Consider the following 26624-nt stretch of genomic DNA (forward strand, 5'->3'; position numbering starts at 1 on the left):
TCTTTATATCTGGTAATATTTTTTTTGTCTTGAATTCTCCTTTATCTGATATTAATATAGCTATACCAGCTTTCTCATACAGCAAGTTCACTGCATACAAATGAGTTCTGTTCCGAGAGCACATTCCTAAGTCCAATTTGTTCATAAGTCCAACAAAGTTAGCCTTAGTTAGTTAGGTACCCAACTAACACAGTCGGCTACATAATAATGTACTGTAATAGGTTTATAATACTTTTCACACAAATAATACATAAAAAAACACAAAAAGTAAAGAAAACATTTTTAATCTTGCGGTACCTTGAAAAGTACAGCAGTGCAGTACGACAGGTGGCACACAGGGGCTGGCATCAAGTGAACAGGCAAGAAAAGTTACTGACTGGAGGAGGGAGAGGAGGTGGAAGATGGTAGAGCTGAAGGATTGCTGGCAATAGGAGACGGAGGGCAAGCTGCAATTTCACTCACGCCTGACGCTGATGGAACGCACGTTCGCATCTTTGAAAGTTCGCAACTTGAAGGATCATGTGTAGGGGACTTACTGTGCTTGGTGTGCACGATACACCTTCTCCCATTTTTTAAAACCTGTTTGTATTATTTTTTATCAATAACATATAGCTGGGGTTTTGCCTTTGCATTGGTGTGTATGGTAAGCAGAATAACGGCCCCCCAGAGACGTCCACCTCCCAGCCGCCAGGACCTGTGAATGTACTCTCTTGCATGGTAAACAGGGCTCTTCAGATGTCACTAAGTTAAGAATATGTGGTGGGGAGACTATCCTGTATTATCCAAGGATGCCCGGTGTGATCTCAAGTGTCAGGGAGATTAGGAGAAAGGGAAATCAGGGAACGACCAGGGAAAGAAGGAGACAGGAGGGTCAGAGAAGGAGACGTGATGACGGTAGCAGAGGTCAGGGCGACGTGGGGCCGTGAGCCGAGAAATGCAGGCGACCCCTAGACGCTGGGAAGGGCGAGGCAACGGGTTCTTCTCCAGAGCTTCCAGAAGGACACAGCCCTGCTGACCCCACGCCTGTAGCCAAAGAAGACCCATTCGAGACTTCCGATCTCTAGAACTGTAAGAGAATAAACGTGTAGTATTTTAAGCCACTACGTTTCTGGTAAGTTCTCACAACAGCAAGAGGGAACGAATACAGGGGTAAGTCTGTTTCTATTCAATGTCATTGTTGGTGTGAGCGCATTTAAATTGACCGTTTGTTATTTGTTTGTTCCGTCTGTTCTTTGTTCCTCTGTTGCTGCTTTCTTGTAGATGTTTTTTGAGGGAGAGGGTGGAGACGAATCAGTACATTTTAGCATTTCGTTTTATCTCCTCTACTGACTCTTTACTTGTGCTTTCTTTGGTTACATTTTTAGTAGTTATTCTGGAAATTACTTTTTAAAAAATCTGTGCTCAAGAAGGATTCTGTTACTTCAGGAATTATTTAGGAACTTCACAAAAGCACCCTGCTTGGGAGTTTTCCGAGCTTCTCAGATCTATTTGTGGTCTTTAATTAATTTTGGAATATTCTTGGCCTTTATCTCTTCCCTTTTTTTGCCCCATCTTTCTCTTTTCCTACTAGGACTTCAGTTAAAGGTACGCTCTGTCGTTTAATATTGTCTGTAGGTCTTGGGGGCCCTGTTTCATTCTATTTTTCATGCTTCGTCTGCTTAGGTTTCAATGTGAGTAATCTCTAATCATCTGTTTCCAGGTGCATCGCCTCTTTCCTCTGCTCTGTCCCGTTTGCTAAGGAGCCCACGATTCCTTGCGTCTTTGTTTCGTTCTGTTCTAGTTCGGGTGGTGTCAGTGAAGGTGGAGGAGGGACCTCTGAAGACCCTCTCTTCCATAAAAGCAATGAAAACGGACAGAGCCTATTTTTTCAGAACTGAAAGTTAACCAAAGACTGGGGCCATCCAGGGGCATTTGTTCAGGAAAATTGGGTGAATCTCAGTAAGGAGCGTGAGGTTTGTGGCATTTCAGATTGTCCTTATTCCCACCCTCCTTTCCCCAACCTAAGCAGTAACCTTGAAAGCCAGCAGACACAATCTTGGTAAAACCCAGCAGCCTGGCAACCAGTGCACGGGGTGGAAAAGGATTGGAGTCCTTCAAAGCCCCGTTCCCAGAGGTCGTCCTTCTTCTTCCTGTCTAGGGGTTCCCTGGAGGACCCCACTCGCAAGGCTGACTTCATTTCACATGACTCATGACTCAGGGATGCCCTGGGGTCGTTTGCCGTAAACCATCAGAGGCCATTGTTGAACGCGTGGAGGACAGTTGGGTGCAGACAGTGGGGGAACCCAAGCGCTAGGCAAGCAGAGCTACAGAAAAGAGGAATGTGGGAGGCTTTGAAAACTCCGGCGTTTTGCTGGGAAGCTGGAGGCCACATTCTGGCTAGGGCTGTGCAGGGGGAGACCTCCGGACACCCACACTGAGACGCGTCGCAGCCAGACTGTCAGAGGCCACAGTCAAAGAGAGAATCTTGAAACCAGCAGGAGAAGCCACTCATCACATGCAAGGGACTCTCTGTGAGACTAGCGGCTGGCGTCTCCTCAGGAGTAATGTAGGAAGTCTCCACGACTTCCCATGCGGTGCCCACCCTTTCCTGCTAGAGTCTCCGCCGTGTTAACCCTGGTGACTTTGAAGTCCCTCTGGGCTAACTCCGGGCCTTTGTTGCATCTGGCTCTATTGAGTATTTCCTCTCTATGGTACATCTTTATTTTCTCGTGTGTGTGTGTGTGTGTGTGTGTGTGTGTGTGTGTGTGTGTTTAAATGTTTGATTGAATGCTGAACCTTTTGGGTAAACAAAACAGAACAATGGGCACTGCAGTGTATATTTGTGCCAGGGAGGGTTTTCCTTTGTTCTGTGAGACCCTTAGTGTGGGGACTGGGTCCCTTGTGAGTGGCATACAGTTGGATTTCCTTTTTCTTCCTTTTACCCAAAGTGGTAATCTTTTTCCTTTAAGGCTGAGGTTATTTGGTTCGTGGTCTACATTCATTATCTGTTGCTAAATAACAAGTTACTCATCTAGTGGTTTAAAGCAGTAACCACGTATGACCTCACGGTGTCCGCGGACACCTCACGCTGGACACCTCACGGGTCCTTGGGGCTGGGACTGGGCTTGGCTGGGCCTCTGCCCCTGGCTTCTCATGGCTGCGGTCCCGTCCCAAGGCCCTCGGGCCATTGGGCTGAGGCCCCTCAGCTCCGTGCCACAGGGGCATCTCCGGAGGGCAGCCCACAACACCAGGGAAGCTGGCTCCATGGGTGTGGACAAGCGGGTGGGCGCCAGACCGAAAGCACGACCTTTGTCCCTGGAACTGCCCCCTCTCGCTCCAGTCATAGCTGCTCATCAGGATCTGGGTGTCACTCCAGGGCCCGAGCCCGGGGACGTGGGATCCCGGGGGACCATCTCAAAAGCTGTGATCCCTGATTACTTATACTGATTCCCGCAACCTTGCCTGGTCTTTTCTGTTCCGTCCTCTCCTCCCCTCATTCTCCTCCGGCCCCGCCTCCTCCGCTCGGGCCTCTCCCTCCTCCCCCTGCCGTCCCTGTGCGTCCCCGTCCCCCGAGCAGCCACAAGGCAGTTGGACTCCGGCCCGTGCTCTGCCCTCGAGTTTTCTGGCTCCTCTGTTGCTGTGCGTCCTTGTCCCCGTTGCAGGGGCAAATCTCTCTACTGCATCCCCATTTCCTAATTTCCCCCTGACTGCCCTCAGCTTGGGGCTTGTCTCATGCATTTGATTCCTTGTTCCTTGAAGAAATCGACATTTATAATATTTACCTACTTGGGGGCTTGCCTGTTTCAGGTTCATTGCTTCTTTTAAAATCAGAAGTTCATTTATCTTTTTGAGCACCTTAAACTTACGTGTTTAAAATCCTTTATCAATTGGAAATTTGAACACTGGCTGAATATTTGATGGTGTTAAGGAATTCATTTTTTTTGGTATGCAATGCTACTGGTTCTGATTAGGAAAATAAAAGTCTCTATCTTTTAGAGAAATACATTGAAGTACGTGCAGATGAAATGACCTGCTGTAAGGAATCTGGGGGGAGGGAGGGGTGGGCGCTGTAGGTGAAACAGGATTCCCGTTAATCATTTTTTAATATTTCCTTTTTTTTAAAGTTAATTAATTAATTAACTTTATTTTTGGCTACATCGGGTCTTAGTTGCGGCGTTGCAGGATCTTCGTTGTGGCATGTGGGATCTTTCACTGTGGTGTGTGGACTTCTCTCTCTAGTTGTGGTGCACAGGCTCAGTAGTTGCAGCGTGCAGGCTTAGTTGCCCTGTGGCACGTGGGACCTTAGTTCCCCAACCAGGGATCGAACCCACGTCCCCTGCATTAGAAGGCGGATTCTTAACTGCGGGACCACCAGGGAAGTCCCTAGTTTATCATTTTGAAGCTTAGTGATGGCTATCTGAGTTTTTTTAAATTTTATTATAAATTTATATTTACTTTACATTATTTAATATATATTTTAATATTATAATATCCGTGTTTATTTAGTATTATTTTAGTACAGTAATACAATTTTGCATAATAAAGTTTTAAAAAGCCGTGTCATAACGTCCCATCGTGTGAATTTTGTCTGGAGCGAATTCGCATCAGCTGCTGGTTTGACGGGCAGCCTTTCTAAGCTTACGCCTCCTTGCCGTATTTGGTTTGCAGGCTTGTTTTGAGCACAAGTTTTGGTTTTGGTCTTGTTGGCTTTGTTTCTCTCCTATTTCCTTGTCTGCCTGCCGAGCATTTTCGTGGCAGCCTACAGCTGCCCCAAGTGCCAGCCAGTCCCCGCGCCACCCAGCTGTGGCCTGGGGTTCACGGCGCTGGAGCTGTGGCCTCTGGGCTGAACCCAGCTTCCGGCAGATTGAGAACCACGGCCCGACATGGGGTCCTCAGGATTCTCGGGTTGGCTTCTTATCCTGGGGGAGCCCTGGGCTCCGGGGGTGAAGTTGGCCCCACGCCCACCTCTGCCCAAGGCTGTGGCTTTGGCCTTACCTGCCTCTGTGCCCGTCTGTTCTGTTGGACGTTTGCATCTTGTCATCTGCCTTGTGTTTGGAGCAGGGCAGGCGCATCGAGCGTGCTCATCTGACAGTTCCCTTCACTTCCCCCTTCAAAGACTGTGACCCGAGAGCGGGCATGCATAATGGTGACATTTTACCTTTGTGTTGGAGACAGTGTGCTTTACGCAGTGTTTTTCCCCAGAAGGCCGACTGGGAAATGTCTTAGGGAGAACGACGGTCACTACCCTGCAAGCTGTCCGCCTGTGGTTCCCCAGCCCGTGTCCATCTGCAGTTGTCCTATTTTTCTGTCTCTTCTGCTGGGATCTAAGCTCCATGAGGACAGGAGCTCCCCCTCACCCCCAGTGCCCCAGCCCCCTTACAGGCGTGTGTGTCACGTGGCAACACCGCTAACGTCTGGCTCTGACCTGAGGGCCACCTGCCTGCCATGCGCCAGGCAAGGGCCGGACGGTGGCCGCTCTGCAGAGTGGGCACCTCCGTCTGCCAAACCTGCGTCACCGGCACGGCCTCTGGTCCAGGCGCCAACACCGGGCGTTTGCGTTGCACGCCCTTTCTACAGCTCCTGGGCCAGGCCAGCCCTCCTTTTTCTCAGGCAGAGGCAGGCCAGGGGCCCTGACTCAGGGAGGTTCCAAGGGCTCCGGGGACATGGGCCTCCCCGTCAGGAGGACGTGAATTCCTGCTTCGTCTGATGCAGCATCATTGTGCGTGGGCCTACCGTGACCCTGGCCTTGCCGTTGGGGTTTCCTTTGACCCGTGCACAGCCCGTGGGGGGAGTCATTCCGGGTTTATGTGTCACACATGCGTGGGCTGGCGCTTGGGGTCAGGGACTTGTTGAAGGACCCCCGGCTGGTTGAGGGTGGGGAGGGGGCTGGCCCGGGTAGCCTGCTGTGACCTTGTGGGGGTCCTCGGGCGTGTGCTCCCGTCAAGAGGCCGAGGGGCAGCTGTCCCGCGAGGCCTAGGATTCTGGGTTCCAAGGCTGCTCACCTTTCAGCTCCCTGGCCCTTGGAGACAGGGGGTCTGCTCAGCAGAAGGAGGACATCTGGGCGTGCCTGCTGCTCAGAGCTCAGGGAGTGAGTCGGCGGCGCGTGTGCTATGGGGACAGCGCAGTGCTTCTGGCCTGCGCGCCTTGAGGCTGCACAGCTTCCGTCCAGGCCCTTCTCTGCCCAGGCTCCACCCCAGCTCCGCTCGTGGCTTTGAGCTTCGGGGCCGTCACCTAAGCCGCCCTGTTTCTGCGTTGTGATGGGGCCCTAGTCATCCTGCCTGCCTTTGGAGACCGTGGGGCGTGTGTGCACACGCTTGCCCTGGTCAGTGCTGCAGGGCTCCCCCTTAACGGCGGTAGCGACGTGGCACTGCGTGGGCTTCCATTCGTAGGTCGCCAACGGCTGACTGGACTCTGCTCTCCTTGCAGGCCAGGGAGCTGGAGAGCCGAGAGGCGGAGCTGAGACGCCGCGACGCCTCATACAAGGAGCAGCTCGGGCGCCTGGAGAAGCAGGTGAGCGGTCCGGCGGGAGGGCGGCCGGGCCCCGAGCTCCGGGCGGGCTCAGGAAACTGACCCCGTGCGCTGGGAAGAGGTAGTGATAGTGCGACCGTCGCAGTACCCATACACGAGCGCCGTTACTGATTTTCTCCTGGGGGTCAGGGATCAGAGGGCCCATCTCAACTCTTCTGAAGATGAGCCTTTGAAACGAACGCGTTTCAGAGGCACATCATCTGCCCTTTTTCAAATCTGCAACAACGAAAATTCATTTGGTGACTTTGTAACTTGCTTCCTGTTTGGGGGGCTTAGTTTGTTGATCATGAAGGAATTTTCAAAGAGACCCTGAAAACGTGGGAGGCGATGGTTGGCAGGTTAACACTGGCTCTCCCTATGCCTGAGACCGTGGCCAAGCCACCGAGTGCCTGCTGTCCCCGCGGGTCCTGGGGCCCCTTGTCTCGGTTTGGAGCTTTGAGGTTGGCGGTGTCTTGCAGGCTTGATGGCAGCCTGCCGTGGGGACAGAAGGGGGTCACCCGTTGGTGTCTGGGGGACGCCAGGCGTGTGAGGCGTGCAGCCCGGAGGGTGACTCTCCTCTGGTTCTCCGCCTTACGGCCCGTGCTCTGCTTCTTTCCCACCGCCCTCCCGCTCGTCCTGGGTCAGGTCCAGCTCCTCACATAGGCAGATGGGCCCCTTCTTTTAAGTGAGGTTTGCCTGCGTGCTTGTGAGCATTACTGAAAACTTCCAGAAGAGGTGTGCAGATGCTTAAACGCTAGCATTTTGCAAAACAGGAGCTGGGTCCCTGGAGGGAGGTGGGGCGGAGGGGGAGAGAGGCTGGGCCGGCCCAGTGGGCCTTCTCCGGGGACAGATCTGCTCCTGTAATTGCCGGGACCACGGAGAATCTTCTCCAGCTGCCGTTGCTGTTGTATTTTTATATAAATTCTGCCTCCGTTTTTGAATGCTCAGACTTTGACATTTTCAGCTTCTGCACCTTCCAATCATCAAGCTCCTTTTTCTTTTCTTTTTTTTTTTTGGTTTCCTTTTACGCTTGGAAATTGATGGTGGAAAGCTGTTCGGGGCAGACTTGGAACAGCGGCTGGATCATCCTCGACCCCTCAGCAGCTGGGAGCCAGTCGGGGTGGGGAAGGTCGGGGTGGGAGGCGCAGAGGCCCGTTGCCCGGAGGACGCCGTCTGGACCCAGCCGTGTGATCGGCGTCGACGGGCAGGAGAGCCCGCGGAGTCCAGACCCGTGTTCAGGGGCGGGGACGTCGTGACCCTTCTGTGCCCGTGACGGTTATTCCTGAGTGAGGGGAGCTTTTTTGATTGGGCGCCTGTGCCTCGTGATCTTTCTGAGCTGTTGTTCCCGGTGCCCAGGTCGCCAGGCTGGAGCGAGGAGGGTTTTCCTTTTCCCGCAGAGAGAGGTGAGCTGCCGCGTTCACAGCGGCCTTGCCAGGGTCTTGGCCCAGGAAGCAAAGCTGGCGTGATGTCCGTTCAGGCGGCAGGCAGAGGGCGGCGTGCACTGACGGCGGGTGTCTGGACACCAGCTCCGCCGTCCTCTCCGTGTTCTCTCCCCTGCAGGCTGCAGGCTGCGCTCCAGCAGCAGCGGGTGTGTCTGAGGCAGTCTCATCTCCAGGGATGGCCTCTTCTCCAGGCCTCGCTGGGCCCAGGGCCAGGCGGGTGGGGCGGGCATCTCTGGGGTCCAGCAGAGCTCAGCCCGGGTTCTGCGTCAGCAGCACAGCAGCCTGGGCCTTGGAGCAAGTTGTCTGAATTCCGGAGCCTTGGGAATTTCATGGGAATTTCAAACCCGAGCTGCCAGCCGTCTGGGGGATGTGTGGTGGTTTGCGTAAAGCAGCCCCCGGAGCGCCTGGAGGACCCACCCGTTCATCCCGCGTTAGTTTGGCTGTGTTCAGCGCCGGGCAGTGGCGCTTCCTGCCACACGGAGCCCACAGTCCAGGGTGGGAGGGGAGGGGATGCTGAGGGCTAGGGCCCCAGACGAGGGACGCCTGAGACCGTCCTGTGACCCGTGGGCCTGCCAGCTCCGTCAGTATAGTCTTACTTTTCCAGACTCAGCAGCTGCAAGTGGAGAGGGCACTTTGGGGTGTAGTTTCAAAGAGTGAGGCAGGGAGAAAGGGAGGACCCTGGATTCCGGGCTCCCTCGCCTAGAGGTTCCCCCAGTCCCCGCCGTCCCAGCCCCTGCCTGTGAGCAGGTGGTGCTTCTCCTGGCTTCCGGGTTTTCTGCCTGGGCTTTGCTTTTCCTGAGGAGCGGCCGTGCCGTGACCCTGCCACGCCTGCAGCCTTCTCAGTGCGGCACGAAGCAGCCCCGCCTGGAGTCCCTGAGCCTCTCCAGGAAAACAGGGAAGTCCACTTCACAAGACAAGGTGGCTGCTGGTCAGGGCTGCAGGAAGAGGGCCCAGCCTCACGCTTTGGGGAAACGAGTTACAGCCCAAGGCGACCCTGTCACACACTCAGTGGAGTGGCCACCGTGGGGAGGATGGGTACCAAGGATGGTGGTTCAGCCTGTGCTCCCAGGGGGCCGCCTGGCCAGGCCACCTTGGGAAGCTGTCACCCAGGGACCCTGGAGCTGAGCACAGCTATGCCCTGAGGCCTGGCCTTTCTTAGCAAGAATGGGCTGCTTATACCTGGGCTCGTGGGACTACTGCCTCCGATAAGGCGAGACAGGGGGACCCTTGATCCAATCCGATTCTTTTCACGTGTAGGAAAGTGGCCCTAAGGCAGCTCAGTGGTTTGAGAGTCAACTGGTACAGCGGTGAGTGCTGTGCTCTTAGACCTAGAAGGACCTGGGCCCTGTCCCTGGCACTTACGACAGAAGTGGAGAAGTGGGTCAGCCTGCCTTGTGTTCCATCTGTGGCCACCCTGGTTGCCTGCGCTTCTGTTTCTAAGGACTCAGAGGTTAGAATCCCGTCGGGGGTGTGACTGGCCAGCAACCTCAGGTTTCCCCAAATCCACCTTTTCTCCCTTTGCTAAAGTGCACGTGGTCTTGTCTGGTATCTTCCCATTTTCTCTGAATTCTGAGTTGCCAGAGCAACAAGAGTCTCCGTCAGGGAATTCAGAGCTAGCGGGACTCGCCTGGGTGGGGACGTGAATTCACCTCGCATGCCGACGCTGCCTGCGGCCGACCCCAGGTGTCCGTGCTGCGTTCACTCTTTTCCGTCCCCTGGGTGGAGGCTGGGAGTTCAGGGCTCTTTCTCTCCGCCCTCTGCTGACTGCACACGTCCTCAGCAGCGCAGGCCTGTCCTCCTGGTCCCCGTCTCTCCTAATGAAATTCTAAAGCCCTGGCTTTGTGCTCGGCGTTTTCCAGCAGCTCAGCCCGCCGGGGTCTCAGCCCTCCTGGCCCTACTCCCCGGCCCTGGCCATCCGTCCCATGGCCCCTGTGCCCTGTCGGGAGCACAGGGCAGAGGTCACCTTTGTGCCCTTCCCAGGAGATCGCCTTCACGGGTGCACTGGGCTGAGGCCGGCTCTGCATCCCGGGTCTCATATCAGGATCAGTTGTGACTGTATCTCTCGGAAGAGTGTTTTTAAAGACCTTACCGCTGAAGCTGTCCTCCTGCCGTGGAGGTGTCTGGCGTCCTCGCCGGCCGCTGCAGTTGGTCCCCAGCCGCTGGCACTGCTCTCACCCTGGCTTTTCAGTGCCCACGCACAGCTGCTACCTGTGCCCGGGGGGCAGGCACCTCCCAAGGCTTTGTCTGTCTCCTGCAGGCCCCGTGTGTGGACGTGGCCCTTCCTGCTGCGTCTCAGGGACCACGTGCAGCTTGCACGCGGCCCCACGGCCTCCTGAGTGGTAGACGTGGGATGTACGTGTGGGGCGGGCTGACTCCAGAATCCTGGTCCGGGTGCCCTGTTCACGCTGGGATTTATCTTTTTAACGGGCAGGCAGATATGCTCCAGAAAGGAAATGGCCACATGGCCCTGCCTATTCTGCATCCAGACTGCGTCCTCCTGGACAGTCTGATGCCACATCCTGCACTTGGAGGTGACTGTCCAAGGAGCTGTCCCCTCAAGGCAGCCTGTGGCACTAAGTGCCCAGGTTGGTGTTACACCTGCTACAGTAGAGGGTCTGCCTGCACGTCGTCCTTCCCTCAGGGTCAGTGATGGCGGTCACAATGCAGTCGAGCTGGGGGGAGCCTTAGGAGGGAGCGTGGTCACTGAGTCAGGGGGAAGCGGTCGCAGAGCTGAGTGGCAGGGACGGTGCAGTGGCGGAGCGCATAGGATGGCCAGGCACGCGAGGCGGTGGCGGGTGTGAGGGCCACGCGAGGCCACCGCAGCGGCTCTGTGTGCAGGGCTTACGTCTCCACATGGACCGTCTTCCTGTGAGCTCGCCCCGCAACTGGGAAAGCCAAGGTCTTCCGGGCTCTTTCCTCTCCCTGTCTGTGTGTTTCCTACACTCCATCCATCCCCACACTTCCCCTCCTCTGCATCCACGTCTCTGTCATCTGTCACCCACACGAGGGCATTGTCCCTGATGGTCTCCAGGCCTTAGTGACCGTCCCTCTGTCCCGTCCAGATTTCTCGTTGCCGTGTCTGCACCGTGCTTCCTCACCCGGCCCTGAACGTCACCTGGTCGGGCCCTGCACGCCCTTCAGACTCCACTCCACCATCTGCTGGCCCAGCTCAGCGTCCCCAGCCTCTGATGGGGGTCGGCCTCTTGCCCCAGCTTGAGCTCCAGGTCGGGAGGTGATTCTTACACACGCAGCAGCAAACCTGCAAATCCAGAGCAGAGAAAGCGAGGGAGGGAAGGGTCCTCTGTGGACACACACCCAGCACAGGTCCTGGGGCTGTGGCCTGTGTGCCTACCCACCCGAAGCCAGCCCGCAGGTCCCTGCAGAGCGAAGGCCTTCCCACCTCCGTCAGCGGCAACTCGGGCCCATCGCCAGACACGGAGGACGTGGGGCTGGGCAGGCGCAGCTCCCACTGCAGGGCAGCCAGGCCGGGGCCATCCTGGGCACTCGGAACCCGGGGACCATGTGGGAAGGTGTGGAATGTAAAGGTTCTGGGGCTCTTGGTGGCCTCTTACCTGGTGCCTTCTTAAATACACCAAAGTCAGTTTGGAGGGGTCTTGGCGCTCTTAGGGTCTCACAATACCAGCCTCTAAACTCAAGCAGAGGGAGGTTAGGTTATTTACCCGAGTTAAATGGCTCAAGAAAGGACTTCATGTCTTACTTGAAATGCTTTGGGACGTAAAGATTCCGGCCCATCACTGTCTCCGCGAGGGCTGTCCGTGTGGACCCCGTGGAGCCGGGTTCCTGCCATCGTCCCAGGAGGAACACAGGCCGTCCCATCTCTTGTTCAGAGGATCACACTTGGTAAGTGTTGTGGACGTGCTCATGGCCTCTGTCGAGAATGCCAGGCGTCACTGAAACAAACAGACGACGTTGCGGCACCTGGTTGTTGGTTACCAGCTGGCAGCTTTGCCTAGAACAGCGGTACCTGCGGACACCTGCCCCGAGTGTCCCTGTGGCACCTGCTCCCACGGCCCACTTCCCTGTCGACGCCCAGGAACACGTGTCATCTGGCTGAGAAGCCGATCGGAGGGCGCTGCCAGTGGTCCTGAGTGGAACCCCTTCCCATCAGGTTTCCGGTAACCCCTGGAGCCAGGAGCGGCGTTGCTGACCTCGTGGCTGGGGCGCTTGGGAGGGGCCTGGGGAGCTCTAGCGATACGAAGCAGCAGTAGGTGCTTGGGGGAGAGTTGGTGTGAAGCGTGAGTTTGGTGAGAAGCCGCTGAGCTGACCTGCCGGGACTGTGGGGCTCTGTGAGGCAGCGGGGCCCCCGCCAGATGACGTGCGGTCGCGAACGTTCCGTTTCATCAACAGCGTTGCCGACAACACCCCTCTGCCCTGAACACGTGACCTTGAGCACACAGGCGGCTCTGTCCAGGCTGCTCTTGATACTCTCCTGTGACTCCCCTTCCCCAGGGCGCCCGAGGGGAGGGGCTTCCTGCGGAACAGGATTCGCTTGGCAGAAATCGTCTCACTGCAAACTCCCATCAAGGCAGCGCCTTGTTTCTTTGAGATCGCCTCTCAGATGTGTTAATGAGGGAAGAAAGAATGAGAACTATGAGGAAAGTCTGGAGGAAAGTGGATCAGTAAGATGTGAAGAGGGAAAGTAGACAAATGACTCAACAGCTGGGGGAGCTGAGCAGAAAGGAGGGAGGGGGTTTACGTGGGATCAGAGGCATCTGAAGGGGGTTTGAAAGGGAAGCACAGAGATTCCGAAGACTTTAAGTTGCTGGGCTCTGAATGATTAACTGCTGACTGAGGTTCTGAGGCCAAAATCATGCCTGTATTGAAATGAGAAAAAAAGACAGAAGTGTACAAATCTCCTTAGTTTTCAAAATGAACCTCAAGAAGGATAAACCAGAAACTCACGAGATTTTTACCTACAGCTGGGAGTGGGAATGGGCTGGCAAGACAGGGAGGGTGTGGGACATCTCTGAGTATGTTCTTTATAAATAGTTTGACTTTTGAACCGTGTTAATGTTTTGCTTATTTGAAAAGTAAATCGACAGAGATGGTGTTAAAAATTAATACAAGCAGAAATAAATGAACCCAGCCATCTATCAGACAGATACCGCCCCACAGAGAGGGACTTCCAGAGGGAAGACGTCTGGGCTCCCCTCTCCCTGCTCTCCCCACCAAGCACAGCTGGGAACCGTGGAATAAGTTGACAGGCACCACAGGTCTCTGAAAGGAAGGGAGAGGGGGAGCTGGCGAGGGACCCTGGGATGGAGGAACAGCGCGGTGGCCCACGTGCTCACAACCCCCTCCAGGTGACAGAAGGCAAACAGGGCCAGTGTCTTTGGCCCCAGCCTGGTGGCAGATGGCTTCGCAGGTCGGCTCAGAGTCCTCCAGATTGAGACAGAGCCCCTCCCAGCCACACTGGGGGTCAGGTGAGAGCCCCTGGCATGCATCCCCAACAAGTGTTCCTCATCCCTGGGGCCAGAGACTCCCTCCTTCCCCCGAGACCCCAAATGGCTCAACAGCACACCAGGGGGATCCTGCCACAGCAGGGCTGGGGGCAGCCAGGGAGCACTGGCCTGGGAAGAACACTTTGTCCTGTGGACCAGAGGGTCCTTGCTCCCACCCAGATCATTGGTGAGCTGCTGGCCGGCAGGAGATATCCTGCCCACAAGTGGCTGGGGCAGTGCTCCTTGGGTCCTGTAGGCAAGAGATGCCTGACAGTGGCAGGGGGACCCCTCCCCAACAAGTGGCTGGCGGGGGAGCACAGCCTGGGGAAGCACTTCCTGCTCCGCAGGCAACCCCGCAGGGTCAGCAGGAGCCCCAGTGCCTTGGAGGAACCAAGTGGACACGATAGTGCGGTAAAGGCTCTGAATCCAGTTGCTGAGGAACTCCCAGAGGTAAAGCCACACTTAGACTCACAATCATGAAACTTCTGAAAACTGAAGACAAAACTGGAAAGCCGTCAGAGAAAACCAGCGTTACGCACGCGGTGATGCCGATTTTATCGATGGTGGAATCTCATCTAAAAGCACGGAGGCCAGAGGAAGTGGCGTATTTCCTGAGTCCTGAAAGAAAAACTCTGTTAACCATGAATTTTACACCCAGCAAAACTATCCTTTAGGAACGAAGAGGAAATGAAGACGTTCTCGGATTACAGAGAGCTAAGAGAATTTGTGGCTGCCCAGTGTACCCGTAAGGAATGGCAAAGTAAGTTATTCAAACAGAAGGAAATGATAGAAGAAATAATTTGGGAATATGAACAAGAAAGAAAGAACAAAGGAGAAATAAAAATGCAGATAAATACAACAGATTATCCTTCTTCACATGAATTTTTAAAATCATATTTGATTGTTGAAAGAAAAAATATAACATCGTATGATGTGAGGCAAATGCATGTTCAAAAAATGCTCAAAGTAGACTTTAAAAAGTGGAGAGGCTGGAGGAACCTAAGTGGAAGTGAGGCTTGCAGACTTGACCCTGAGCGGTAGAGCGTCAGCAGCAGCAGGTTGTACATTACATGTGTGTATTGTAATGCTCAGTGCAGCCACTGAGAAAGTCAGGTGAAGCAGTGACTCAGACACACTATTGACAAATCAACATGGAATCTGATGAAATGTTTAACTGACAGGAAGACAAGAAAAGAGAAATGGAGGAGGAACAGAGGGAACAAACAGAAAACATGTAATAAGGTGGAAGACTTAAGCTCTAACTGTCAGTAATCACCTTAAAGGTAAATGGTCTAAATATACCAGTGAAAAGGCCGAGGTTGCCACACAAACATACACACAACTCTGCTGTCTAGAAGAAAATTCAAATACGGTGACATAGATGGAAAGTAAAAGGGTGAAAAAAGATGTGTCGGCTTCCCTGGTGGCGCAGTGGTTGAGAGTCCGCCTGCCGATGCAGGGAACAAGGGTTCGTGCCCCAGTCCGGGAAGATCCCACATGCTGCGGAGCAGCTGGGCCCGTGAGCCATGGCCGCTGAGCCTGCGCGTCCGGAGCCTGTGCTCCGCAACGGGAGAGGCCACAGCAGTGAGAGGCCCGCGTACCGCAAAAAAAAAAAAGAAAAAAGAAATGTGTCATGTAAACATCGATCCAGAAAAACATAGGAGTGGTCATTAATATCAGATAAAGTACTTCAGAGCAAAGGAAATTACTAGACACAAAGAAGGGTGTTATATGATGATAAAAGGATCAGTCTACCAGGAAGGCATAGTAATCCTAAGTGTGTATGCACTGAAGAAGAGAGGCCTAAAACATGTGAAGCCAAAACTGATGGGGCAGAAAGAAACACACAAACCTGAAATAATAGTTTGGGGACCTCAATATCCCCTTTTTTCAGCAACTGATAGAAGTGCTAGACAGAAGGTTGTCGAGGATATAAAGGGTCTAAATGACACAACCAACCAGCAGGATCTAACTGACATATAAAGGATACTCCAACAATAGCAGAATGCATATATTTTTTAAGCACCTGTGGGACCAAGATAGTCTATATCCTGGGCCCTAAAACTAACCTTAATAAATTTGAAAGAATGGAAACCACATATCAAAATATATAGGATATAGCTTAAGCAGGGTTGAATGGGAAATTTATACCAGTGAATCCCTAAATTAGAAAAGAGGAAAAGTTTCAAATTAAAAGCTCAAGAAATTAGAAAAAGAACAGCAAAATAAACCCAAAGCAAGCAGAAGGAAGGAAATAATAAAAGATAAGAACAGAAAATATAATCATAATAGGAAAACACTGAAGAGAATTAATGAAACAAAATGCTGGTTCTCGGAACAATTGGATAAAATTGATAAACCTCCAGCAAGACTGACAAAGGTGTAGAGAAGACGCAGGTCACCCCCGTCACAGTGAAGCAGGCTGGACCCCCACAGATTCCATGGCCACTGGGAGGGAATGAAGTGACACCACTTTATGCTCATAAAGTCCACAGCGTAAAAGAAATGGACCAGTTCTTCGAAAACCACAAACTGCTAAAACTCAGCCAAGACGAAACTGATAAACAGAAAAGTCCTGTAACTACGGAAGAAATGGACTTCATGACTTTAAGACTCCAGGAGAAGAAATCTCGAGGCCCAAACGGTACCTCTGGAGATTTCTACCAAACAGTTCAAAAAGAATTAAAACCAATTTTACGCAATCTCTTCTAGAAAATGGAAGCTCGGGAAACTTCCCAACTCATTTTATGAGGCCAGTATTATTCAGTACTTTGTCAGACAAGCAGTGTTACCAAACCAAAGACAAGAGAAAACTACAATGTCTCTCGTGAAGTTAGACACAAAAATCCTCAACAAAATATTTGCAAACCAAATCCAGCAACGTATGAAAAGAATTACACACTATGTGCGTATACACCATGTTATGCAAAGTGGGGTTTATTCTGGGTGTGCAAGGCTGGGTCAGTGTCTGAAAATCAATGAAATCTGTTATATCAACATGCTAAGGGAAAAAACATATGATCATACTAATTGATACAGAGAAGTATTGGACAGAAATCTACTCCCATTCATGATAAACACTCTTGGAAAAACAGGAATAGAAGGGAACTACCTTAACTTGTTAAGGAGCATGTACCAGAACCGCCGACACCAGAGATACGGATGAGATTCTGAACGCCCCCCGCCCCACCATGGCAACAAGGTGGCTGTCACCACTTTCACTTAAAGCAGGGTTAGAGTTACGCCACCAGTGAGACACTAGCCTCTGCAGTAAGAGAAGAAAGAGAAATGAAAGGCTGTGGATTAGAAAGGAAGAAATAAAACCGTCCCTGTTTGCATAGGATACGATCATCTGCATAGATGACATAAGGAATCCAAGAAAAAAGAAAAGGAAACCCTAGGACTAATAAAGGCTTTCAGCAAGGTCACCAGACACAAGACCCGCACACGAAAATCAACTGCATTACAGATTGCTACGCACTAACAACATCTGGTACTGAGATTAAAAGCACCAAAAGCAGGATCCATAAAAGGAAAAAACGTTACAATGGACCTCATCAAAATTAAAGACTTTCGTTCTGTGGAAGGCCCTGTGAGGAAGATGAAAAGGGGAGCTACAGACGGGGAAAGAAATATCTACAAACCACACACCAAGCAAAGGACTGGTGTCTAGAACATAGAAAATACTGTCACAATGCACCGGCAAAACATAAGTAAGTAAAAACCAACAATCCAATTAGAAAAATCCACCACGGGGATATGCAGATGGCAGATAAGCACATGAGAAGACATTCACCATCATTAGCTATTGGATATGCAAATTAGACCTGCAGTTAGACGTCGCTGCGTACCTACTGGGGTGGCTAACATCTTATCTTGTGAAAAAGTGAGGAGTGTTCGGAACATGGTGAGGGCATGTGCGTCTATACGGGACCCAGGAGACGGCCTGAAAGAGGTCCCACGAGCCGAGTTCGGACACCTTGTCTGCGCGAGACAATAATGATGACAGAAATGGATTATAACACGTTGGATTTTAAAAAGAGAATCTAAGTCCAAACTGACACAAAAACATACAGGATCAAAAGGAGGAAAGGAGAGGAAAACTGCCTTTACGAAGGAACAACAACTAATAAATGTGGCGAGAACGATAGACAGTCACCCGTTTGCCACTGTTGTAGTAATAATCAATTCAGCAAGAACCATGACCGTTGGGAAGCAGGGTAATCATGCTCTTACAGCATCACTCTTCAGGTCACGTGTTTGTTGTTGAGGGAAAGGGTGTGGTCGCAGGTCTACGTTCCTACATAGCAAATCACCTCGAAACTCAGAGGCATCAAGCAGCCGTTGGTTAGGGTCACGGGCTCTGAGCGTCGGGGGCTCAGACAGGACACGGGAACAGCTCGGCTCTGTTTCCTGAAGTCAGGGGCCCTGCCGGGACCATATGGTGGCTGGGGGCTGGAACCATCTGGAACCTTCTCCCCCCCACCCCTGGCAGTTGATGTGGCCGTGCTGGGGCTTCGCTGGACCGTTGGCCGAATCATTTACGTGTCCCTTCCGGGTGGGCGGTTCCAGGCTTCCTCCCAGAGAGCGAGGCACCAGTGTACCAGGTGTTCACAATCCCACCTCCAAAGCCACGTGATGTCACTCTGAAGCAGCCACAGAGTAACCAGGGTCAGAGGACGAGTGTCCCGTGACCTCCTACACTGACGTGTCGACGGGGGACACGGCTGCACGGCCGCCTCACCTCTGCCGTTTCTCCGCCAGGAATTTTAACCTGAATCTAATCATGACAAAACAAGTGTTCGAACTGAGGGACATTCTCTGAAACAACTGTCCTGGCTTCGTGAAACATGTCAATGTCCTGAAAGGCCAAGCGAGGGTGGGAGCAGGTTAGACTGAAGGGCGGACAGGGCCATGTCGGCCAGGCACGACCTGTGACCCTCGCCTGCGTCCCGGATTGGGGGCGTTTCCTGGGGCAGTTGGAAACAGTCAGATACAGATTATGTATTAGAAAATTATCCTGTTGATGTGAAGGGTCCCGACTGTGGTAGTTGTTTAGTGTTTACTCAGAGGATCAGAGTTAATTTGCTCTTGGGAGATGCAGCTGAAGTGTTCGGGGGCAAAAGGTCATGATGACTAAAATGTCGATAAGTCAAGTGGCTTCAGCCAGAAAGAGCGTGTGAGTGGGTGGATGGGCAGAGCCCCAGCGAGCGGTGAGTCCAGGTGATGCGCACCTGGTGACTGTCACACTCTTCTCCAAGGTGCAAGGTTTGAACGCAGGGCTGGAATAAGCCTGTGCCACACTCTCCCCCTGAGCAGCAGAAGTAAGGTTTCCAGGAGGATGGAAGGAAACAGGAGGATGTTAAAGGAAGAAGGGGAAGAAAAGGCAGCTGCAGGGCTGCTCTTTGCAGGAGGGTCGAGGTTCCTTCAGGTGCAAAACTTCACCCTTTCAGCAGAGCGGCCTGGGCGGGATCAGCGGGCGGGGAGGAGTGGCTGCGTGGCATCTTCCAGAAGGGCGGTCCTGGGGGAAGCAGAGGGCATCAGGCTGGACCGAAGGGCCCTGGGCATGGCCCCGGAGGCCGGGCATCAGTGCTGAGTCACAGCAGAGAAGGAGGGCAGTGGGGCCTGCCCTGGGCTCCATGCCCCCCTGCTCCCCCCACGGTGCCTGCGGGTGGCGGGAAGGGACGTGACCTGGCTTGGCCACCCCAGCCCGAGGCTTGGGGTTGGTGGGGGGACAAGAGCCGCCCCTGCCGCCTGCCAGCCGCTGGCCTGGGGCCGTTCTACCTTCTGCGCCCGGAGCTCGTGCCAGGAGCTGCCGGCCCCCAGGGCTGTGGCCGGTGGACTCAGCTCCCTGGGAGAACAGAGTGCCTGGGGGTCCAGGTCCTGGAGCCCCCCCCATCAGCTGCCGCCGCCTTGGGGTCCTGCAGCCTTGGGGTTCCGCTGCCGTGAACACTGACCCCCCTTTGCTCCCGATCCATGGTTCCAGAAGCTGGTAGGTTAATTTCCTCAACAGATCACTTGTTGGTAATAATAGTGGTCACGACAGCTCCCGTTCCTTCAGCACTGACTGCTGCCCCCGAGGGTGGCACGTCAGGAATTGTCTCCCCCGGTGGTTGTGAGGGGGTGTCACTCCCCCCCACGCAGCAGCAAATGTCCCCAGTAGCTGTGCTGGCCTCTGTCCCTCCTCGTGCAGATGGCCCCCTGACCCCCGAGGGCGGCTGCCGCGTGCGGCTCAGGCCAGAGGACGATCTTTTTAAATGCACCTTCCTTATTTCTGGTGTTTTTATTCGTTTATTCTTGGTCTTCTCCCACTCCTCCGAGCACAGCCCAGCACCACCCGACTCCAAGCCTGTTTCATTTAGGAGCTCGTGCTTACGAGCTGTCTCTACAGCCCATGAGCTGTTGGGCTCTATTTGCGGGTATGAGAATAGGACCTTTTAGAAAATACCCCTTTGCAGCCCCCAGACTTTAGGCTTCCGTGAGAACCTGTGCGGATTTCTTCGGTGCTGTGACACTTCCTGTCTGCATTTGCACAGCCCGGAGAGCAAACACATACCGGTGGTTCAGGTGTGTGTGCGTTCGTGTCTCAGCTCATCAAGGTATTCGTTCTGTAGAAGGACCAAAACCCTCATTTGCATCTGTTCGTCTCTTTGTGTCAAGCGCCTGGACTAATCCTTCCATGGAGGAGGCTCTGGGCAGACACGCCTGCTGGGTCCAGCTCCCAGCCTCAGACTCTGCCTGCAGAACAAACAACGTGAACTGTGTAACAGCACTTGGGGACTGGCGTGCAGTAGGGGCTCGTCACGGGCGAATTCCCTCTCCTGTAGGTGAAGTCAAAAAGAAAAGAACTCTTTTCCCAGAGTCTCTTAGAACCTTTAGTAAGCACTTAGCAAGGACCTTTACGGTACTTGAGTTAGTCATTTTTGCAACAAAGGAGAGAATTTTTTTACCTTAGGTAATTTGTACCTCATATACATTGAGCTATATCATCCCCGCAAAGCCTGCTGTCTACCAACATGTTGGAACTGTTCTAAAATTAGAAGTTGGAATCAGAGGAGGTGACAACCATGAAGAAAAGTCACCTGTGTTTAGGAGAAGCAAAAGGTCTGGCGTTTCCGCAGGACTGACAACGGGGCCGAACGTGTTTCCAATTACTTTGGAAGCCAAGGGGGCCCGTGAGACGGGGGTGCGAAGGTCGCCAGACTTCCCCTTTTCCTCTTCCTTTTTTTCAGCCCTCTTTCCTCCTTTGATTTTCTTTGAAAACTTCTCAAACCACAAAGTATCAAGCAGCTAGGACACTTAATACAAAGGACCACATTTTAGTGTCCCGCTGTAGTTTCTAATTTTGAAATAAAAGATTTCCCAGCTCTTTGTGGAGCAGGGGCCACAGGCGGAGGCACAGGCTGGTCAGTGACAAAGCAGGCGTAACCTCAGGGTTTCCGGGACCTGGAGCAGCGTCTCCCACCTTGGGTGCCCAGGGAACCCCCGGATCTTCCTTAAACACCGACGCTGGGGCCCCATCCCAGACCACCCAGCAGCCTACGGGCTGGGCTCAGGCGGCCCCATGGCTCCAGGGTTGAGGGCCGCAGCGAGCTGCCCGTGGGTGCGAGGCCTCGGGGACGGGTGAGGACAGCGGGAGCCGCGGAGGGATTTTAGGAGACGGCTGTGGTGCCCGTGGGGGCCCTGCTTCCGTGCACCTGCGCCCCCCAGGTGTCCCAGGCACTCAGGTCCCCCGGGAGCTCGTGCTCGGTGGCGCCAGTGAGGCCTGGAGCGGTCCGCCCGTGCCGGACGAGTCGGCGGTGCTGCCGCCGCAGGTCCCCGACCTTCCCAGGATGGGCCGGGCCGCGTGGGCCGCACGCCCGACTGGCCAGAGGGCGGGGAGGCTTTCAGCTTTCGGGGGCGGGGGTGGGGGACGAGGTTCTGGGAAGCGGGGCGTCCAGCCTGTAGCTTCCTCCGGGAGCGCCCTCTGGTCCCAGGGCCGAGCCTCAGTGCTGAGGACCTGTGCGTGCGGAGCCTGCCTCCCGGGGCGCCTGGTCAACACGCCTGTGGCCTGAGTCACTGCCCGCGGGGGGCGGTCCTGAGACCTTGACTCTGGGGCCCTTTGCTCGGGATCGGGTTACCAGTAAGTCACAAAGGTGGAGTTAAAATTCATGTCCCTTCATTTTTAAAATTCCTTTCTATTTTCTATTGTGCTCTGTATTTTGTTTTCACACTCTTTAGATATTCAAGTAGCCAAACGTGTGTCTGGAAGAGTAAACACCAGCTAACCAGCGCACAAGGCCTGGCTGGCTGCCTTGTGAGGGCTGTGCTGCCCGCCTGGCCCCTTCCTCTGCACTCTCCGCAGCCCCCCCTCCCCCGCCCCCCCAGGAGCTGACCCCGATCCTGAACCCCCCGACTCTGAGGGCGCAGTCAGTGGTCCCTCCAGAATGGAGATCAGACCTCATTGTCCCCTGTCCAGCCCCCGGCTTCCTGCCAGCCCTGAAGCAGGCCCTGTGTGAGGTGGCCGGGCCCCGGTCCAGCCATCAGCTGACCGACTTCCAGCCACACTGCCCTGCTTTTCCAAGAGCGCGCCGCGGTGGTCCCAGCCTAAGCCTCCCCCGAACCTCGTTTCCCTCTTCATGTCCTTCAGGTATCCACCCACGCTGTCCGCAGCGCGGCCTTCCTGGCTGTGCCTTACCCCTACCCTGCCGTGTCTTTTTGGCACTGGTTCCTGAGTAGAATTGTTGTTCTGCCGGAACCTGGCGGCTAGCTCTGCGAAGGCCAGGGCTGCACCTCTCTCGTTTACTGCTGTAAACAGTAGGCACTCATAAATGAGAGGAAGAAACAGAGGAGCCACGGCCTGCTGGTCACTGCCTCCTCGGAGCCCCAGAGATGGCCCATCGCTGCCCGAGGGACCCGGGGCCTGGCGGGGGTGGGCGAAGGCAGAGGCACCCTGGCCCTGGGGAAAGACTCCTGTTTGTGCCCGGCTGCAGCCTCCGACGTCTCTGGGGTCGAGAAGCGGCCATCTGCCCACGGCAGGAGCTCAGGCTGGGAAACAGGCCTGGTGAGGGTAGCTGTCCTGGAATTTCAAGAATTACAGGCTGTGGGGAAGGTTCACCTGAGGTTGGAGCCTAAGTTCGTTGTGGGGTCTCCTGGGCCTAGGGGCGGACATGGCAGGTGGGTTGGATCAGCCAGGCCTGGAGTGTGACCGGGTGCAGAGGTACCTGGGTGAGAGCTGAGGGTCGCAGGGTGTGATGGGAGGGGCTGGAAGCAGGGCCCAGGGAGGGCAAAGCAGGGGACCCGGGAGGGAGCGGAAGTGAGGACAGGAGGGTGTGGGAGGGGTGGAGGGTAAAGGCGTGGTCAGTGGGGTTAGAGGGCAGGTGTGCCACGTGGGGCCTTCCGAGGGGGGGTAGGGTAGAGGGGGGATCACAGGCGGGACTGTCCTGGGGATGCTTGAGGACCCTAGGTGGGGCTGTCAGGTTGCAGTTGGGATCCCAGGTAAGGCTCTCCTGGAGGGTGGGAAGCCCTGGGCGTGGCCCTGGGGAAGGTGGCCGTGGATGAGTTTGGACGGTGTGCCTGGGGATGAGGAAACGGTGGAGGGAAGGGACCCCGGGGTTGAAAGGATCTCAGTGGGCATCCCTGAGGGCAGGCAGCGGGGGCAGGATTGGCCCTTACCCATCCTGGGTGAGTGCCGGAGCAAGTCTGGAAAGGGGTGTCTTCTCCACTCAGCAGAGTAGGGCATAGCCGGCCAGCTTCACTTGGTCATTTTTAGCAATAACACTGGCTGAAAGGGCAGCGCCAGGGGGTCGGGGGAGGGAGCAGAGCGAGGGAGGAGTGGGGTCGGGGTGGGGTCTGGCGACTGGGGAGGGGGCCGGCACCAACGCGCGGGAGGGGCAAAGATGCTGAACCGGCTTCACGAAGAGCCAGCTGTTCAGTCCCTCAACAAAACGGAATTTCTGTCCCTTCACCTACTGTGTCACCGACTGCACGCCCAGCAGCTTTCAAAGCTTTATGTTGACTGTGTGGACTTCTTACAGTTCTCCACGTGCCCTTGCGTTCCCGTGGGCTTGGAGAGCCTTTGGTAACTAGGCTGGTGAGTGTTCCGTACCCCTGATGACTGCCTGGAGGTGTTGAAGCGCCGCAGGGTCTGGGGTCTCCCGTCCTCACTCTGCTCCCTGCAGATTCTGGTGCTTCCTTGAGCCCCGGCCCCGGCTCCGACAGCTGCACTGATTTTGCTGGAACTCTCCCGGCTCTGGGCCTTCAGGTGCCTCTGGGCACAACCGTGTGTCTGCTCTGACCAGTCTGCGTGGCCCTCCGTTCGTTGGATCCCTTGCCGGAGGCGTGCGCCTATGGGAAGCTGATGGGTCGGCTCTGGGGCCTGCCTCTTTCCCTCGAGGTTCTGGCCCCTGGGCGGGATCGTCTGCCTCTGACCATCTGTCTGCACCCGGCAGAGGGATAGACATTCCTACCGGAAGCATAGCTCTGGGTGTGAAGGGCCAGTCTGGTGACTGGTCCCAGCCACAGCGCCTGGCATGGGGGTCCACTTGAACCCCGTGGGCCCTGGGTCCCCGGTTGATGGTTCAGTGCTCACGGCCGCAGAGCGCAACCAGTGACTGTCTCTCTCACACTCTCGCGAAGTGTTTGCTGAGCTGCTCTCACTTGGGGGAGGGGTCCAAGCTCGCGATCCTCACGTGGCCCCTGCGGCCTCTCTGGGCCTGGCCCCCAGCCTGCTCTTCGTCCCCGCCCGGTCTGCGAGCTCCCGGTGGGGCTGCGTTCACGGAGCGGCAGCTCAGAGACTTCCATTGACCAGACAGACGCCGCGTCCTGCTCACGCTTTTGATGTGCCCTAGCGGATCTGCGCCTGCCCCCCTTTTCAGCCACTCCTGGAGGGTCCGCTCTGTGCCGGCAGCGCCGGCGGCTCTGGGGCTAGGTCAGGCAAAGGGGCTGAGAACCCCTCCCGTGGTGGAGCTCGCCTCCTCCAGGAGATGCCCCTCTCTTTCCCTTGGCTGATGTGCATTTGGGTGTTAAGCTTTTAAGACATTTTTTGTTTCCTCTGTGCCAGACCCCACCAGCTCTAAGCGTTTTATATGTGCCATTTCAGCGGCATTTTGTAGCAATTCCCACGACGCTGTATGGAGGACGCTCTGGGACCGTCTTTATTTCACACAGAAGCCAGGGAGCCAGACGCGCCCCCACGGCCTGCACCCACCCTCATGGCCCGGCGGCCTCTCACCGTTCCTGGGGCTCCCCTCCGGGCCGGCAGACCGAGCTCTGCCTTAGGGGCCCCCCGTCCTGGCTGCGGTGAGGATGGACAGCCCGCCTCGGTCCCCAGCCTCCCTCCTCCCCCTGCCCTCTCTTTTGATCTCCAGAATCCAGGCCCTTGGAGAAATCAGACAGTATGAAATATGAAAACTGCTGGGAAGTAATTGAAGAAACACTGGGACTCTTGAAGCCTGTTGAGATAAGGCTCACACCTTCTCGCTCACGTTATTTAATTTTTAATGGCAGGCTTAATTAATCGAGATCGGGTCTTCTGGTTTCAGACTCGCTCGCAGCAGCTGGAGGGGGAGGAGGGGCCCTGAAATCGTGGGGTCTGAATCTAGGGGAGGAGAGATCACCGGTTGGGGGGAGCAGGGGGCAGCGGGGATGCGGGGGTCACTGTGTCGTCCACGCGGCCGCCCCACGACTCCTCACACCCTGAAGAGTGGAGCCTTGCTCGGCCCCATTGCCTGCGGCCGGGCTGCCGTGGGACCTTCAGCGCTCAGCAGGGTCTTGGTGGGGGGGCCCCAGTCCTTCCAGAAGCCCCTTGGTGGAGTCTGCGAGGGCCCTGCTCTCACTGGCTGAGGCCTCAGAGTGCACGGCTTCCAACGGCCCCAGGAAGCTGGGTGGGCGCGTGCGGGGGGCATGGGGGGCAGGGGGTCGCCGGCGGTGCCTGACCTGCTCAGGCTGGCTAGATGCGCAGAGGGCGCAGCGGGGGCTGTCCTCTGAGTCATCCTGAGGCTGTAGAGGAAGCCGCGCTGGGGTTACCACCACTTCTTGGCCCGCGGGCACTTCCTGCGACTAGCCTCACCGACCACAGGTTCAGGCTGAGGTCGCAGTCAGTGCAGCCACTGACGCAGGTCTCCCCAGCCGGGCGGTGCGTGGAGGTGCAGGGTCCCACCTGGGCTGCGGGTGCTCCCCGGGAAGGGACCGCTCGGCTGCTCTCCCAGGAGGGCAGGCCTCAGCCGCGAGGCTGTCTGCGGGAGGGGACGGGCAGCGTGGCTGGGGGCTGTGACTTCAGAAGAGGCGGTGGTGGCGTGTGGGTGGTACGCTCGTCCCGTGAGCCCGCCCCTCTCGGCGCCCCGCGGGGAGGGCTGCCCACCTGACGGCTAGGAGACAGGGTTCGAGGGAGGAAGTGACCCAAAGAGCAGACGCCGCGTGCAGAGAGCGTTAAAACATGGACATCCCAGGGGAGCGTCTGCTCCGCGGAGAGGGCCTGGCCTGATTCACCTGTGTCCTTACTCCCTCCCCAGGGTCAGTGTTGGTTGACCATCCACTGGTTGAGGTGGAGTTGGAACCTCTTGGCTGGATCATCAGGGCTGGACGGCTGGGCGTCAGCACGTCCCTGTGGAGGGGGGCAGCCGGGCTGGGTGGGGAGAGCCCCCGTTTATTTCATGCCTGTTGTGTGCTGGGTGTTCGCAGCTCCCATTGACCATCAGAGGGGCCTCGGCTGTCTCCCTGGTTCAGGGGTGGGGAACATGCCAGAGAGCGGCGGGGTGGCCTCAGTCTGCAGCTGGGGGTGGCAGCCCGGCAGCGGGCTCGCCCCAGCACAGCCCAGAGCAGAACCCCTGCCCTTCGTGGGCTGAGCTGCGCCTCGGAACACCCTTCCGTGTCCCTCCCAGCTGGCCCTTCCCAGAGGCCGTGGTACCAGGATAGGGCTGCTGGCCTGGTTCCGCCCCCCCAACCTGGGTACAGACTCCGCCTTCGATGCCCTGCAGGTGCTTCAGGGACGTGCTCCCCGCGCCTGCCGTGGTTACCTTCCCTGCAGGTGGATGATGGGGCCCATGGGGTACAGTGCTTGCCCCGCGCGGCTCTGATCTGGGCACCTGTCACCTGTTCTGGTCCGACTGGTTCGTTCCTTTTGGGCCAGGCTCCCTGTGTACTCAGTGGAGGTGGAGTGGGAGAGCCGGGCTTGGAGGCCGACAGGCCGTGGGGTCTCCACTTCCGCGGGTCCCTTCACCTGCCTCACTGGCTGCTTGCAGGGCCTGACTGACTG

General features: G+C 55.7%; 1 protein-coding gene across 3 annotated transcripts in view; it reads left to right on the top strand.

The window, feature by feature from the left end:
* The window catches only part of CHCHD6 (coiled-coil-helix-coiled-coil-helix domain containing 6), a 125272-nt gene that overhangs the window by 74732 nt on the left and 23916 nt on the right, over positions 1-26624 (top strand). For 2 of the 3 annotated variants that reach the window (XM_027098457.1, XM_027098458.1), the window contains exon 5: positions 6406-6489. The exons of the other annotated variant lie outside the window; for it this stretch is intronic. In XM_027098457.1, the coding sequence (XP_026954258.1) occupies positions 6406-6489 (84 nt within the window). The remainder of the gene's footprint in view (positions 1-6405; positions 6490-26624) is intronic. 3 annotated transcript variants of the gene reach the window in all.

This window comes from Aethalodelphis obliquidens, unplaced genomic scaffold, assembly GCF_003676395.1.
Source record: "Aethalodelphis obliquidens isolate GAN/ISIS:26980383/991018 unplaced genomic scaffold, ASM367639v1 scaffold123, whole genome shotgun sequence".
Lineage (NCBI taxonomy): Eukaryota > Metazoa > Chordata > Mammalia > Artiodactyla > Delphinidae > Aethalodelphis > Aethalodelphis obliquidens.